This window comes from Camarhynchus parvulus, chromosome 2 (assembly GCF_901933205.1).
Source record: "Camarhynchus parvulus chromosome 2, STF_HiC, whole genome shotgun sequence".
Classification (NCBI taxonomy): Eukaryota; Metazoa; Chordata; class Aves; order Passeriformes; family Thraupidae; genus Camarhynchus; species Camarhynchus parvulus.
In genome coordinates this window covers 39,682,401-39,697,231 of record NC_044572.1, presented here as the reverse complement: position 1 = coordinate 39,697,231, position 14,831 = coordinate 39,682,401, and the positions used below count along the sequence as shown (strand labels likewise).

General features: G+C 38.4%; 1 protein-coding gene across 1 annotated transcript in view; it reads left to right on the top strand.

Moving 5' to 3' along the window:
- Positions 1 to 1,729, top strand: part of NEK10 (NIMA related kinase 10) — a 79,190-nt gene extending 77,461 nt beyond the window's left edge. The window contains 1 exon segment of the mRNA XM_030963724.1: positions 1,606 to 1,729. Coding sequence (XP_030819584.1) covers positions 1,606 to 1,729 — 124 coding nt within the window.
- The last annotated feature ends 13,102 nt before the right edge of the window (positions 1,730 to 14,831 follow it).

The following is a 14,831-nucleotide window of genomic DNA, read 5'->3' as shown; positions in this document are numbered from 1 at the left end:
TTTTTTACTGCTCTGCTGGAATTCCTTGGAGAGTAGCTGTTCTGCAGAAAACTAACTTAAGATTCTAAATCTTTAAAAGTGTTATTTTAAAGGAGGCATAAAAAATTGTCCTTCATAGCTACATGGGATGACAGTGTAGTATAAGGAATTCTTCTCAATCCTGCAGAAGGAAACGGGTGAAAGAGTGAGCAGTACATTTCAACACGTATGTAAGCCAGGGATATTCATCCTTAATCACACTAGTTGATGTGCTATGTCTTTGATTTTCACAGGAGCACAGCAAAATTGGAAAGCACATTTTGTTTTCCCTGAATCACACAATTTCTTTAGCAGCACTTTGAGTATGTTATCCACAGTCAGTGCTGATCTGTGTTTTCTTCGTGGGATTCGTAGCAAAGACAAAATTGATTTTGGAGTGAATTTTGCAGGAATGGAGTGAAATCTCACAGGTGTGAATCTCCTTAGAAGCTAAGATGTATGTTGTCTAGATTTTGCTGGGGTTTTTTTTAATTGGATAAATTTGTTAATGACACGCATAGAACTGCTATTGCAGATTTTGCCTGACTTCATGTGTGTCACTACAGCATGTCCTGGCTTTAGCTGGCAGATACAAGACAGTTGTGCTGCAATCCTGTTGTTGATCTGTCACCAGCAACTTGTTTTTTCACTATGTTTTTTGTGGTGGATTGACCGTGGCTGACTGCCAGGTACCCACCACAGCTGCTCTGTCACTCCTCTCCACAACTGTGTGGGGGAGAGAAAATATAACAGAAGGTTCATGAATTGAGATAAGGACAGGGAGAGACATCACTCACCAATTCCTGTCACAGGCAGAACAGACTCAACTTGGGGATATTAGCTGAATTTATTACCGATGAGAATCAGAGCAGGATAATGAGAAGCAAAACAAATCTTAAAAATAGGCCCACTCCCCTCTCTCCTTCCTGGCTTTACCTGCTCCCCCGAAGGCATGCAGAGAGACAGGGAATGGGGGTTACACTCAGTTCATCACAGGTTGTTCCAGGGAGAGGAGTCCTTCCCCTTCTCCACTGTGGGGTTGCTCCCGCAGGAGACAGTTCTCCACAAACTCCTCCAGCCTGAGTGCTTCCCACGGGATACAGTTCTTCACAAACTGCCCCAATATGGGTCACTTTTCCACAGGGCACAGCCCTTAAAGAATAGCCTGCTCCAGTGTGGGTCCCCCACAGGATCACCGGTCCTTCCAGGAAATCTGCTTCAGTGTGGGCTCCTCTCTCCATGGGTCTGCAGATCCCTGCCAGGAGCCTGTTACAGCATAGGCCTCCCATGGGCTCACAGCCTTCTCTCAGGCATTCACCTCTCCATTGTGGTCTCCTCCATGTGCTACAGGGGGATCTCTGCACTCCCATGGACCTCCATGGGCTGCCCCATGGACCTCCACAGCTGCCTCACCATGGTCTGCAGGGGAATCTCAGTCCTGGCATAGAGCAGCTCCTGCCCGTCCTTCTCCGCTCACCTTGGTGTCTGCAGAGTTGTTGTTCTCACATATTCCTCTCACCCTTCTCTTCTCTGAGCACAACTAAATCTGAACAATAACTTTTTTTCCTTTTGAATCTGTTATCACAGGGGAATTATCACCATCTCTGATTGGCTCAGCCTTGGCCAGCAGCAGTCCTGGAGCCAGTGGGCACTGGATCTGTTAGACCTGGGAGAAGCTTCTGGCAGCTTCTCACAGAAGCCACTCTTGTAGTTCTCCACTACCAAAACCCATCCATGCAAACCCAGTTTGAATATTATTATTCGCTGTGATGCATAATTATGTTTGGTTACCTTGTCACTATTATGTTAATTATTTCCCAGACAAGGTTCTACTCCCAAAAAACTTATATTCTTTCCTCCTGAAAACTGACAGACCAGGTTTTAGCCTTGGCTGTCAAAAGCATGTCTGTATTTCCAGAGAACTTGCTATATTTTCTGAAGTGAGTTCTGCTCAGTTCCATTCAGAGCCTTCAGAACTTGAGCAATTTTTATTTTTTGCTGCTCATACTCTGTCCAAAAAGCCAGAGTCCAGTTTTGATAGCTGTCCAGTATTGAATGATTCATTTGGTTAGCAGACAGGATCATTAGGTTTCACCTCAAACTCTTCAAACAACATGAGCAAGCTAGAAGAACTAATCAGTTTCCTGAGCTGCATTGCAAGTCACTTATCAGTGTCCACCATTACCTGGTTTTATTCCATCACACAGTAATTGGTTTGCAGCCCTCACAGCAACATCCCATCAGCCATTCTTGCCTAAAGCTGATTTGAGCCTGGCTCTACTTCCTCTCTTTTAAATACAGTGAGACATTTCAGAAGCAACTGCAAATTTTCCAGCAGAACCTCAAGCCATCCTTTAGCTTTCCTGCCATCCCTTTCCTAGAAAAATGTTCACAGTGGAGCTTTAGAAAAAAGTACTTAGAGTAATGCATATCTGTATCTTACTTGCTTTAGCAACATATAGGGCAATACTATTTTTAAACTTACTTATGTTACATTAAAAACTTTTAGTTTAGACTGGGTTTTAATTTTTTTTAAGTTGTAATGATGCAGCATGTGGGCATCTTTCCCAGTGGAAGCAGAATGACAGCACTTCTAGCAGGAAACAAATTTCCTACCCTTCAGCTCATAATATGGTTCTAGCTTATCTAGTAGAAATGAGAAAGGAAAAGAATTTCAAGGACTCAAAAGTCATTAGAAGGCACATCAAAATACCACAAACTTGATTTGAGAGATTGCAAATGTTTAAAGATGCTTTTCATTTTAGGGCCAAATTTCCTCAAGTTTTCTGACCAAGTTGACATTGACATTATCCATTACATATATTGTAAGGCTACAAGGTGAATCTTGGTTTAGAACAAAGAACTGGGACGTGTGCTATGGCTAAAAGCATGGTTAAATGCATAATAATTAGCTAGATAACTTAATAATGCAATCTTCTACCTCACTGTGGAACACTCTTTATAGAGAAAATTCAGAAAATATGTTGTATTTATTTTCTGCTTTGAGGGAATTTATATGCATTGTCCTTCTCTCCCATCACTGTTGCCCCTTGCTGTGCCCTTCTAAAATTCCAAGAATATAAGATGGGAAACCAAACCTTAAGTGAGGTGATGACATGAAAATTGTAGTAGGACAAATGAACTGTATAAAGAGTTAAAAATAATTCAAGCAACTTGGTTGGGTGATGAGAGAAACTGACAGCTTCAAAAGAATAATGTCATGCTGCTTTTTTTACCCTATTTTCATTATAGTAGTAATTACTATCTCAATACCAGTCATTTCATGGGGATTAATGACCAGCTGAGGATAATGACCCTCAGCTTTATCTTGAATAATCAACTTGTGCCCATTTATCACTAATCTCCTGAAATTACTCAGCACTCCAATTGTATTACTTATTTATACAGAAATTTGGTAAGCATGCATAAAAATACCCTGTAATGTTTCCAAATTATTCCGCTCACATCCATTGTGCCACTCTCTCTTTTCCACCTTCTGATTTAAAATTATACTGCACAAGAGGCAAGCTCCTTGTTTGTGAGGCGATTTATGAATAAGGCAGTGAATACCAGTTTCAAATTTTCATGCTGCTTTTTTATATTAAAGTACACATGTAATACCCAAATCCATGCAGAAATCTATTTTTTAATAAGTTGCTTGAAGAGACCTAATCCAAGCAGAAACTCAGTTATGAGAAAAAATGCGGTGGTCAGAGACAGGAGATGTGTTCAGCTGAGTGCTGTAGCTCTGTTGTGGTTTCACTCCCATGGGCAGCCTCAGCACCACACAACCACTTGTGCACTCCCCTGCAGTAGGACAGGTGAGAGAATTGGAAGAATAAAAGTGAAAAAACTCTTGCTTTGAGATAAAGATAGTTTACTAGGTAAAGCAGAATCTGCACCTGCAAGCAATGCAAAAGGAAGAATTCATTCTCTGCTTCCCAACAGCAGGCAGGTTTAGCCTTTTCCAGGAAAGCAGGATCACATCACATCTCATCTCATGATTACTTGGGAAGACAAGTGCCATAACTCCAAATAAACCACACTGCCCTTCTTTCCTCTTTCCTCCAGCTTTTATTGCAGAGCATGATGCCACATGATGTGGGGAACATCCCTTTAGGTCAGTAAGGGTCAGCTGTCCTGGCTGTGTCCCTTCCCAGCTTCTTGTGCACTCCCAGCCTAAGTAGTGGTGGGGTGGTGAGAGATGCAAGAGTGGCCCTGGTCTGTGTAAGTGTTGTTCAGCAATAACTAAAGCGCTAGTATGTTGTCAGGGCCGTTTTCAGCACAAATCCAAAACATAGCAGCATGCAAATTACTGTGAAGAAATTTAACTCTAACCCAGCCAAAAGCATACAAGCTCAAATGGCCATGTCTGTTTGTGAGGAATGCTTCAACATTTGTTTTGTAGGAAGAAAAATGGTTGCAGTGCAAGTAAGACTAGAAGGAAACAGGCTTCATATTGATATGTTGTCACATAATTTCTTAATTTTCTTCAGTGAAATTTATTCCATTGTTATTAAAATTTTAGAAATAGAGAAGCAACTAATTTTGTCATTAGAAAGAGCTATTTCATGAAGAACATGTCAAGTCTGGCTCTAATGATAGCTATACATTTTTAACTACTCAAAGAATATCTCAAGGTATTATCCCCAGAAGGATTATATAGCTCAGAAATGACAGCAAATTCTGAACTGTGCCTGTTTGAGGCAACCCTCATTTGTATTTGGTCTATGGTCCATAATTTGAAAATAGAAATGTATTAGTGGAGCTTTTGCTGCCTGCAAATTTTTACCGTTTTAATTAAGTATTCTTCAACATAATGTACCACTTTAATTCTGTTAGATTGCTAACGGATTCCCATTTGTACTTCGTTTAGTTAATGTTTTGTTAATGTTCTAGAACATACCGAGCTAGGCAATAGATGGCAGTACACAGCTCCAACACTCCTGGAATCTAAAGCAGATTTTTGACTTGGTGATACCGAAGTGATTTAAGACATTCTGCTCCTTTTTATTCTCACCTGGAGCCATTTCCACTAATGTTGCCAGGTATCTGTTAATTGTTTTCTTCTTCCAAATGTTTCTCCGTGTAGGTTCCTAGTTCTCACACATACAAGAGATTGTTTTGGCCAGCAAGTCATACCAGCATTCTGCTGAATTGTCCTTCTCTTCAAGGAGGTAAAAAAGTTTGCCAAAGCACAGAAGTACTTTTTTACTATTACTATTATTATTATTATTATTGTTATTATTATATTACTATCATCATCATCATCACTACTAAGCATTCGTGGTTCAAGGGTTTCATTTAGCCCCCTGCAGTTCTGACGGCTGCCAGCTGAGGGTCTGTGTGGCACTGTAAGTTTCCAGTCCATTTCCACAGACCAGCGTTCAGTTCACCTTTTGAGTCATGTGTCCTTCCACTAAGAGGCAGTATTGGCCTATCTTTCCTAAGCCACAGACCCTGCAGAAGTTAAAAGCAACATGAAAACCAGGTGTAGCAATTGATCCTAGCTCTAATTTCATCCAAGTCCTCGGGTTAGACAGTGACTAATATTTGTCACATTGATGAATACAGAGAGTTCCAATGGCAAAAAATTTGGCCATAAAATGGATTAAGAGACTCTTGCTGGACAGGGTTCACTGCTGCACGTGGTGATTGTCACAGTATGCCTTTTCACACTTGCTAGAGAGATAATTTTAACCAAATTGTTCCAGCTGCACAGATATAGGCTGTATTCAGAAGATTTATGTCCAGGCTTCATGGTAATGGTAGAAATTTACAGAAATGATGACTTGTAAACCATGCTTTGGTATGCTTTGGTATGCTTTGGTATAAACCATGCAAACGTATGCTTTGGATTCTAGGGTATTACAGCTCTTCATGTCAAAATCAAATAATCAGGTGTGAAAAATGTATTGCTAACTCTATTTTTAGGGAATTGCAGAAATGTTCTGGTTATTTCATGGGTAACCAGTAAGCTCATAACAAAGAGAATTAGAATTTTTTTTTCCTGGTATTACAGTGCCATAACAAGACATTTTTCCCACTTTGGTTACTAAGTCAGTCTTTTAATTTTTTTTTTAATTTATTTAAGACTTGTTTTTCCTGTGAGTCAGAATGATAAGGACTGTGGAAGAAACTGTTTATTGCTTTTTAGCAACTAGTCAGCATCAAGACTGCTAGACTTGGCTCGTATTAGTGCTGCTAGGTATAAAAGATGGATAACCTGGCTGTTATTCATGACATTGTGTGGTGTAGAACAGAGAAGTAATCCATCTGGTGCAAGTACCAGAATAATCTGATCACGTGGTAGGATTGTCATTGATGCAAATCTCTTCCCTCACTCAAGCTAAGGATTATCTTCAGCAATGAGATCTGTGGAAAGGTGCATTTCACCTCTTGTTGGAAAAAATGAAAGAGCATCTGGCCTGAATTTAGGCTGACTGGTAGGCACCAAGTCATCAATACAGTTCAGTGATGTAGAGACAAAATTAAGTGGTCTCCTGGCACTAGGAATGCCTGAAGTCCACAGTGCCTGTAGAAAAAGTGCATGTTTATGAAGCTGTCTGTCAGCATTTCAACTGTGGGAATGACTCTTTTCAACAGCAGGCAGATGGCTCTGGTCCCATGCAGAGATCACATGCCCTGAGTTCTCAGACATTCTTCTATGAGCTCTCCACCTTTGAGTGGAAGCATCTGTCATCACAGACTTGTTTGGCCAAGATAAAATGGGTTTGCTCTTGCAGTTCTGAAGCAGGTCTGTCTACCAGTTTGATGAAAAGATTTAAGAACAGCTATTGTGCATCAGAGATGTCTGCATGGTGGAAATTGTGCATAGAGCATAGATAAACTCAGTTAAAGAACATCAAATAAGAAGGCACCTTCCTACTTAAGCTGGTTCAGAAAGCTCAGTATAGTGTAAAATCATTCTTGTGCAAGCATTCTTATACAGCTACTGTGAACTGAACACTTTCAGTTGAAGTAAAGGGCAAGGTTTTTGGGTTTGCTCTTTTTTTGGTTGGTTTGGGTTTTTTGGGGGGGGTGTAGGGGTTTCTTTTGTTGTTGGTTTGGTTTGGTTGGTTTTATAGGCTTTAATGGTTTGGTCCAGCTGGTCAGTTTAGCTGCTAAGAATGTAATATCCTTCCATGTCATAGCAAGATGATGTTTAAAGGCATTTTGGGAACTCTTAGACTAAATAAAAGACAATCTGAAAGTTTGGGAAGAAATGGAAGATGAAATTGACCTCAGTGCTCAGAAATCAGGGCCATACAAAGATAAATTCTTTTTTACCTGTTTCAAGATCTCCTTAATGACTATGGCTAGAGGAGGAATTGCAGAGTTACATAGGTGGGTGTTTTGATATAAGGGTGCAAGACAGAACAAAAGTTATTCCAGGATGTAAGTACAGTACAAACAGACACAATGTTCCTCTAAGTACGGTAGATGTGTCCTTTGTTTTTGAGTACTCCCTTTTTACTAGCAGAACATCCATTCACTGGTAAGGGAAAGTCAAATCTTTATGTTTCTGACATTGTATTCCATAAAGATAACTTTTAGGTCTCGTCATAGTATCAGCTCTGGTTTTGAAAGTTAATTTGAAAGCTTCTACTAAGACAAATAATGGGAAAATGATATAAAAAGAAGGAATAACTGTTTTTCTTACTGTGACATTGTATCTGTAAACCCTCTCAATCTTCTGAGCTTTCCATGTTTTTGTGGAGTCTTACAGTTCTAGAAATCTGTTCTGTGGAAGGATTTGAAAAATTTTAGCCTTTATAGCACTAAATGAAGGCATTGAAGATAAGAAACTTTGGCCTACCTTGCTTGCCCATATTAAAAACGTTCTAGTGTTGTTTTCTTGATTAACTTGTGTGCTACAGCAAGGATTAGCCAGAAAAGTACTTTTTTGTTTGTTTTTGTTTTTGCTCACAGGTATGAATTTCGTCCTTCACTTAAATCTGTGCCAGTGTCATAACTTCAAAAAACCCACAGTAGTAGGTGTATGCTTAACAGTAGGCTTATAGAGTACTGAAATATCTGAAATAGTGTCAGGTCAAGTCTAGACATCAGAACAGAAAGTGAGGCTGTCTCATCATCTTAAGGCAATGCCTGGGCAAAGAACTGATAAGGAAAAACTGATGAGATAGAAGGTAGGAAATGAGAATACATCTAGTGCAGAGCCAAGAACAACAGGAGATGGAATGCAAGAATTTTGAGAAGGAGGTAGCTATGGGCAGAAGGAAGAACCACCTGTAGCTGGGACTGACTAAGAGAAGAGAGAATGATTTGCAGTTGGGGCAGGTGGTAGACACATAGAACAGGAGTCAGGCTCAAAAGCTCAGACAGAAGAGAAGCCAGGGAGAAATTATTACAACCTTTCAATAATTAAAAGGGCCTTAGAAGAGATTTTTTTTTTTTTACCAGGGCCTGTAGCAATCCATAAGGGGCAACAGTTTTAAACTTAAAGCTGTAGATTTAGATTGGACATAAGGAAGAAGTTTTCTGTGGTGACAATGGTGAGACACTGGAACAGAGAAGTTGTGGATGCCCTATCCCTGGAAGTGTTCAAGTTCAGGTTGGATGGAGTTTTGAGAATCTAATGATAGTCTTTCCTGCCCATGGCAAGAGCATTGGCCTACATGATTTTTAAAGGCTTTTTTGAGTCACAACCATTCTAATTTTTGCACAGACATGGTGCCTCATCAAGGATTATGTTATCCACATAGCAGGCGAAGTGGAAGTTTGCTGTCAGCCTTTACTCCGCATATTTTGTTTTTCCTTAAGTGCACTTGACTTTACAACTTTAATAACAATCTTTCAGCTTAGGGATTTCTATCTACCTTTGTTGAAGTGTGCATGCAAAGCCATAAACTATTTTTCATTTTTTTCTTTTCCTCATTCTTGGAATACTTTGATATCCTTCAGTACTTCAGTAATCAAAATAACACTGTTTCTGGAGGGACCACATGAGCAGGGGAATGTTTGCAAGGCCTTTATGTATCTGGGTTATACAAATTGTATACAAGTAGTCTGGGAAAATTTCAGAAGAGGTCTTATACTTGTGTTGGAGACTGATAGAGTTTTTGACAAAACCAAAACAACCAGTTTTCCTTTTTCACAGCATTTATTATGAGAAATCTTTGCATCATATTTTCATAGAATAATTGTAACAATATAATGCATCTTGATTATGAGACAAGCTTCACCAATATAAACCTGACAGATGCAGCTCCATCACTTTCTGTGCTAATTTTCCATGTAGCAAGCTAAAGAGAAATTAGAAAAGGAGAAAGAAGTGATGTTATAGACCTGCTTTCAACTAGTTCTCCATAGTGCTGAAGTTTCTGGATATGTTACATCAGCAACATAAGTTAAAGCTGTCCCACAAATACATTATGTTGCATTCAGGCTTCATTGATTATCTGTGGGAGACCTTTGCACCGGGCTGTTCTATTTGTGTGCTGTGGAGACTAGTCCATAAATTTTGAGTCAGAGGATCATTAGACAAAGTAATTCCCTGTGTGTAGCTTAAATGATAGAGTTTTACCCAGAGATTTCTGCATCAAACTGTTGTAAACTATGAACTAAAACCATTTTGTTTGATAGACTTTTGAGGTTCCTTGGCTTCTACATCATGCTTATACATCAGCTTTCTTCTGGTAGCACAAAGATTGATCCCGTGCCTGGTGAGTGTGAATAGTGGGAAATTCTTACTTCCAACTACCTACCAATTTTTTTCCCCCCAGGTATCTCTACTGTCCTGAAGGGAACAAAGAACTATTCAGCAAAAGAAGAGAATGTGTGGTTCTAAACAGAGGGTTTGGAATTGTTCCTAATGAAGTCAACCTGCCTGTGCTTCAGCAGAGGCTGATTACCAAAGGGTCAAGCTTTGCTCATTGAATTGCATACCAATGTGGAACAGCTTCAAGTATCATTTCCAGATGATACTCTTTAGCTTTGTTTGCAGCATAAGCACTTTATAAGAAGAATTGTGAAAAATGCTTCTAGGTTTATACATTAGGAAAAAAGCACAATTCTCAAGAGTACACATTTTCTATTTTTAGAATTTTTTTTTAAGCTGTTGCATCGTCAGGTTTTCTGGAATGATGGTTTGGTAGCCTTATTTATATTCTTGTATGCCTTCTGTGTAAAGAAGAAAAGCTTTGTAATATGACCAGACAGAAAATACATGCAGATTCACTGTACCAGAATTAGAAACAGATTAAATACCATCACTATGATTTTAATATCTAGAAGGAAGTTCACTTCTTACGTTTGGAGAGTAGCAAATTCTAATGCTGATGTGACATCTTAATAGTCACTATTTGCAACTGGCACAGCTTCTGAAATAATTGTTATTTTAAAACCAGCTGGTTTTACCCTATTTCTGTCTTCATATTATATGTCTGTAGCCACACATTGTATAGATCTGTGTGCATAAAATGTATCATGTACATCTCTATACGTTTTATATACACAGTCACTTTACTCTTTAACAGGCTTAAGTAAATTAAACACATTTTTTGCTGCTAATGAAAAGTACTTAAGGACACTTCTGGAATTTCAATTTTTATTTACTGTGTTAAATGTAGATTAAAATGTCTCACTCCAGTAGCAGAGAAGCTATGTTTTTGTTTACAGTTTAGTAAAGAATCCTAAGTGCAAAGGCTTTCCCCTACAGTTGCTACTGTGGCAACCATAACTGTTTCAAATATTCAGGATGCACTTGGTGATTATTGTTGTTGAAAATTGTTAGCTTTATAGCAATCACACGATTACTTGTAAGTAATTTGATACAGATGTACGGTGCGTATGTTTTTCTTTATTTTTCCCCCAGTGGTTAGTTTGTAACTTTAAATAGCTAATTGGCATTCATTTTGTAACAATTTAAATGTATAATTTTATCTTTGTAACTTCAATGCCCTGAATTTTGAAGCAGTGAAAAGGGGCCCAGTGGACAATGCAAAAAAACTCCAAAACAACAGTAATTAAACTGATCCTCTTTTCACATATGTATTATGTTGAAAGTCATCAGGCACTGCCTTTGCATCTATACAATGGTGCAATATTGATGGTAAAGGTCTGCTAAGGGTCAAGGCATATCATTGCTAAGGTATCACCAGCAGGTAGCTGTGGATTCCACGGGTAGCTACAGTTTGCACCATGAATCACCATAGATGATGCATTTCCTGCAATGGTGCCACTCAAAATCAATTTCTATTCTAGTTCAGAGTGTTAGTTTTGCTTTGCTAGAGTGAAGAAAGGGAATTCAGTATGGTTAAGTCTGATGGATTATAAAGCAAATCCATATTGTATATGACTGCCAGTGGAATGGATTACATGGTTATTTTATCCAAAATTCTTCATTTAAATTCAACCTTGATATGTTCTACTCAAATTGCATATGAATTCTAATAATAATTTTCCACTGAAATCACATGTAATAATCTACACTTAAAGTAACCTATTCTAAGATAATTTTTTTCAGAAATTTTTATAATTCTAAACTGCCAGTGTGCATGGAATATCCTAGAAATACTTTTGACTTTATTTCAAGTATGTTTTGAAGTATCATTGTTTATATTTTGTCTGGATTTGTATGATAATTTATAATTTATGCTATTGTTTTTGTTGAGAAATAGAATATAATTAATTACTCTTATTGTGTTTTTAAATATATTTTTAGTGCTTTTAAGTTTGAAGCAAATTTTGTGTGTGTTTTTGTGACAGTGAGAAGTGGAATACTAGGTAGTGGCCAGCAGAGGAGCTGACTTCTCTCCAGTAACTCCAAGAAAACTCCAAGTCGATTGGTGGCATGTGCAACCACCAAGGCTTTGATTTAAAACAGGAAATCAGTGGTCTTTTCTGTTTCTTTCCCAGTTTTCCATAGGATTATTTTCCCTCCTTGGTTGTAACAGAACAGACATACTGACTGTTGTAGGAAAGAGCTGATTGATGCATTTTGCATGTAGGGCAGCCAGTGGCTACAGAAGATCCATTATCTAAGCTGTTAAATAGTTCATGGCATGAGTACATAGATGGCCTCCACTGAGACCAGCTTCCATTGTGTTTCCCATTGTGTGAAAGGTAACAAGAGCCAGTTCTGACATGCATGATTTCTGTATGGCTAAATTCTGTATAGATAACATGGGTAAAGCATATTTAGGGAAACACAGAAACCAAAACTAAGTTGCTCAATATCATTCAGCGAATAATCAGCAAAGTTGAGAATGGAACTGACATCTCCTGGGTTCCAGTCCAGTTCATAACTGTATCCTTCATGGTGCATAGCTCTTTTTTTTTTCTCATGTTTGACATCCTTAATGTAACCTGTGCAAAAATCTGAGAAACAGTCATAGATGTACTTACTATTTAGCTAATTGAAAAAGATCCTGCAAAGTGTGGTACTAATCATGTTGAAAAACTGTACTGAACTACAGGTAACTTTAGATAGTTTGTGAGTTAATCTAAACTGTGACTTATGCAAGCCTTTCTTTCAGTTTTCTTGGCTGCAGTGGAGTACCTGTGATTATATAGTGTTCTGTCTTCTATTATTCATGCACTCACTTACTACAGTCATTTGGTTACAAGTACTTTCTCAGGAGAATGTACCGTGTCTGTATTCTGTAGCCTGATTTACATGTGTTGTGCTCTGTCTGAATCATTTCCCAGTCTCCTTTCATATCCATCTGAATAATCAGATATTGACATTGGACCAAATAATGAGTTTTATTCCATAAGGAAATTCCTGTTTACAGGCACAAAATAATTTGTTTAAAGACTCTTTCTTACTGTCATTGTAACTTTGTGAGATTAGTGCCTGGTTATTGGTATTTCACATCAAGAAATTTGACTAGTTAAGGAATTTTTGGATTTATATTCATTAAAGAAGAAAGGCCAACAAATTTCCATGCTGTAAACAGGGAAGCTTCTAGCAGTGACTTCTCCAAACTGAATAATAGACATAATTTTAGCATGTATGAATTCTGCCCTACTTTTGGGAAGAACCAAGCAATTTTGAATGACTGCATTTCAGGAGATGTGAAAAGAGGAAGCCACTTGAGAATATTTGGATTTGACTGTATGAATTCACCATGCACTTGAATTAAAAAACTTCTCAGCTGAAGGTTTCATCATTCAATTTGTCTAGACAGATAACAGCAATTGGAAACAAAGGTCTTCTAATTAATTTTTTTTCGTGACTTGAAGGAAGCTAAATTGTATGAATACTCTGTATTCAACTGTTCTCAACAGGAGACAGTGAGAATGATGATGAGAAAACTAGTAATTTAAAAATATTTAACATTTGAGTCCTCAAATTTCCTACCAAACTAAAACTTATTTCTATGAAAGCTTTATGTCCATAATTGAACCCATTGTCTACTGCTGTATTTTGACCTATGTTTCTAATTTCCATCAGTCAGGACATGTTCCCTGACTTAAACTGTAATTGGATTTACTCAGTTTTGCTCCAAGTTTTAGGCTTGGTGTAGCTTCATTACTGTCTTTTGTCTGCCTCCATCTCCATTGGTGCAATGTAAGCAAATACAGATCATTTTTAGTGGAGAGTTTGCTTAGCAATAGAATCTGTAGTCAGTTACAGTCCGAATCTTTATAGACAATGAAGATACACACATCTTTTTTGTAGAGTTGAAATCTTAGCAATCTAATTAAAGAATCATTATTAGTCTAGATCTCTTGCAGGAAAAGAAAGAATAATAATGCAGTTGAATTGTTTTACAAACACTTTTTAGCTTCTCCCCATCTGGGGCAGTTATGCTCACCCTTACAGTGCTCCTTAGTGTCCCAGGGTCAGTGGTTTGGTTCTGGTGGGGTTGTCAGCAGTTGTAGTCCCGTCCTAGGAAGAACAGGATGTTCGTACTGATGGCTCCATCTTCCTCACCCTAGGATCCACCATTTGGGATCATTTTTCTACATTTGCTAATACACTTTTACTCCTTTGCCTTTTCTTTGTTGGTTTGCAGCTCCATAAGACATCTGGATTTATAATGTATGGTGCATTTTACACATACTGGATACTGTTTCTCTGTTCTCTTAGATACCTCTAACCCCAGTTTTGTCCAGGCCTGCATTTTGTTGTTGATCATCACTGAAGCTGTTTATAGTTACCAGTGCCTAGTCTGTGCCTCATCCTCACCATCGCATAGCTGAATTCCTCTATACCATATCCTGTGTTTTAAGGCACAGCTCTCTTAAAGACCCTGCTGTCTGACCTGGCCCGTGTCTCTTCATACTATGTCCTTATGTTAGTCTTGTAAGTATCTCAGTATACATTGAGTAACCACTTTTTACAGCTCTCTGCATAAAACTATCCTTGTTCAAAGAAAAATCAAAGTAAAACAATTAGAGGTATTGAACTGGTCAGGTGGAAGAATCACAAACACAGCTGTTCCAATTGAAACAAAGAAATATTCAGGCAAAGCACAGCTGACAAGCCTCAGGACTTGTGAAGCCTTGCAAATTAAGCGTTTATGGCCTGCTGGTGGTAGTGGTACTGCTGTATTGCAGAGTTCTAAGATTGCAGCTTCCAAAGCTTTTAAAAATGCACTGACTCTTGTTCCTGTACCCCATGTACTGCTCTTAATGCCTTCAAAAGGTACAAGTCATTAACACCATGGCAATATTCCCATGTGTTGGAAAAGAAGGAAGGTCTTGTTGCTGAAGTCTGGTGTCTGTGATCTGTCTGTTGTGTGATCAGCAATACTCATTTAAAGAGGACTAATGTTTCCATGCTTGCCAAAATGGTGAATTGCAGTTGCCAAGTGTGTGACCTTGTGGCTGAAGAGTGTCCA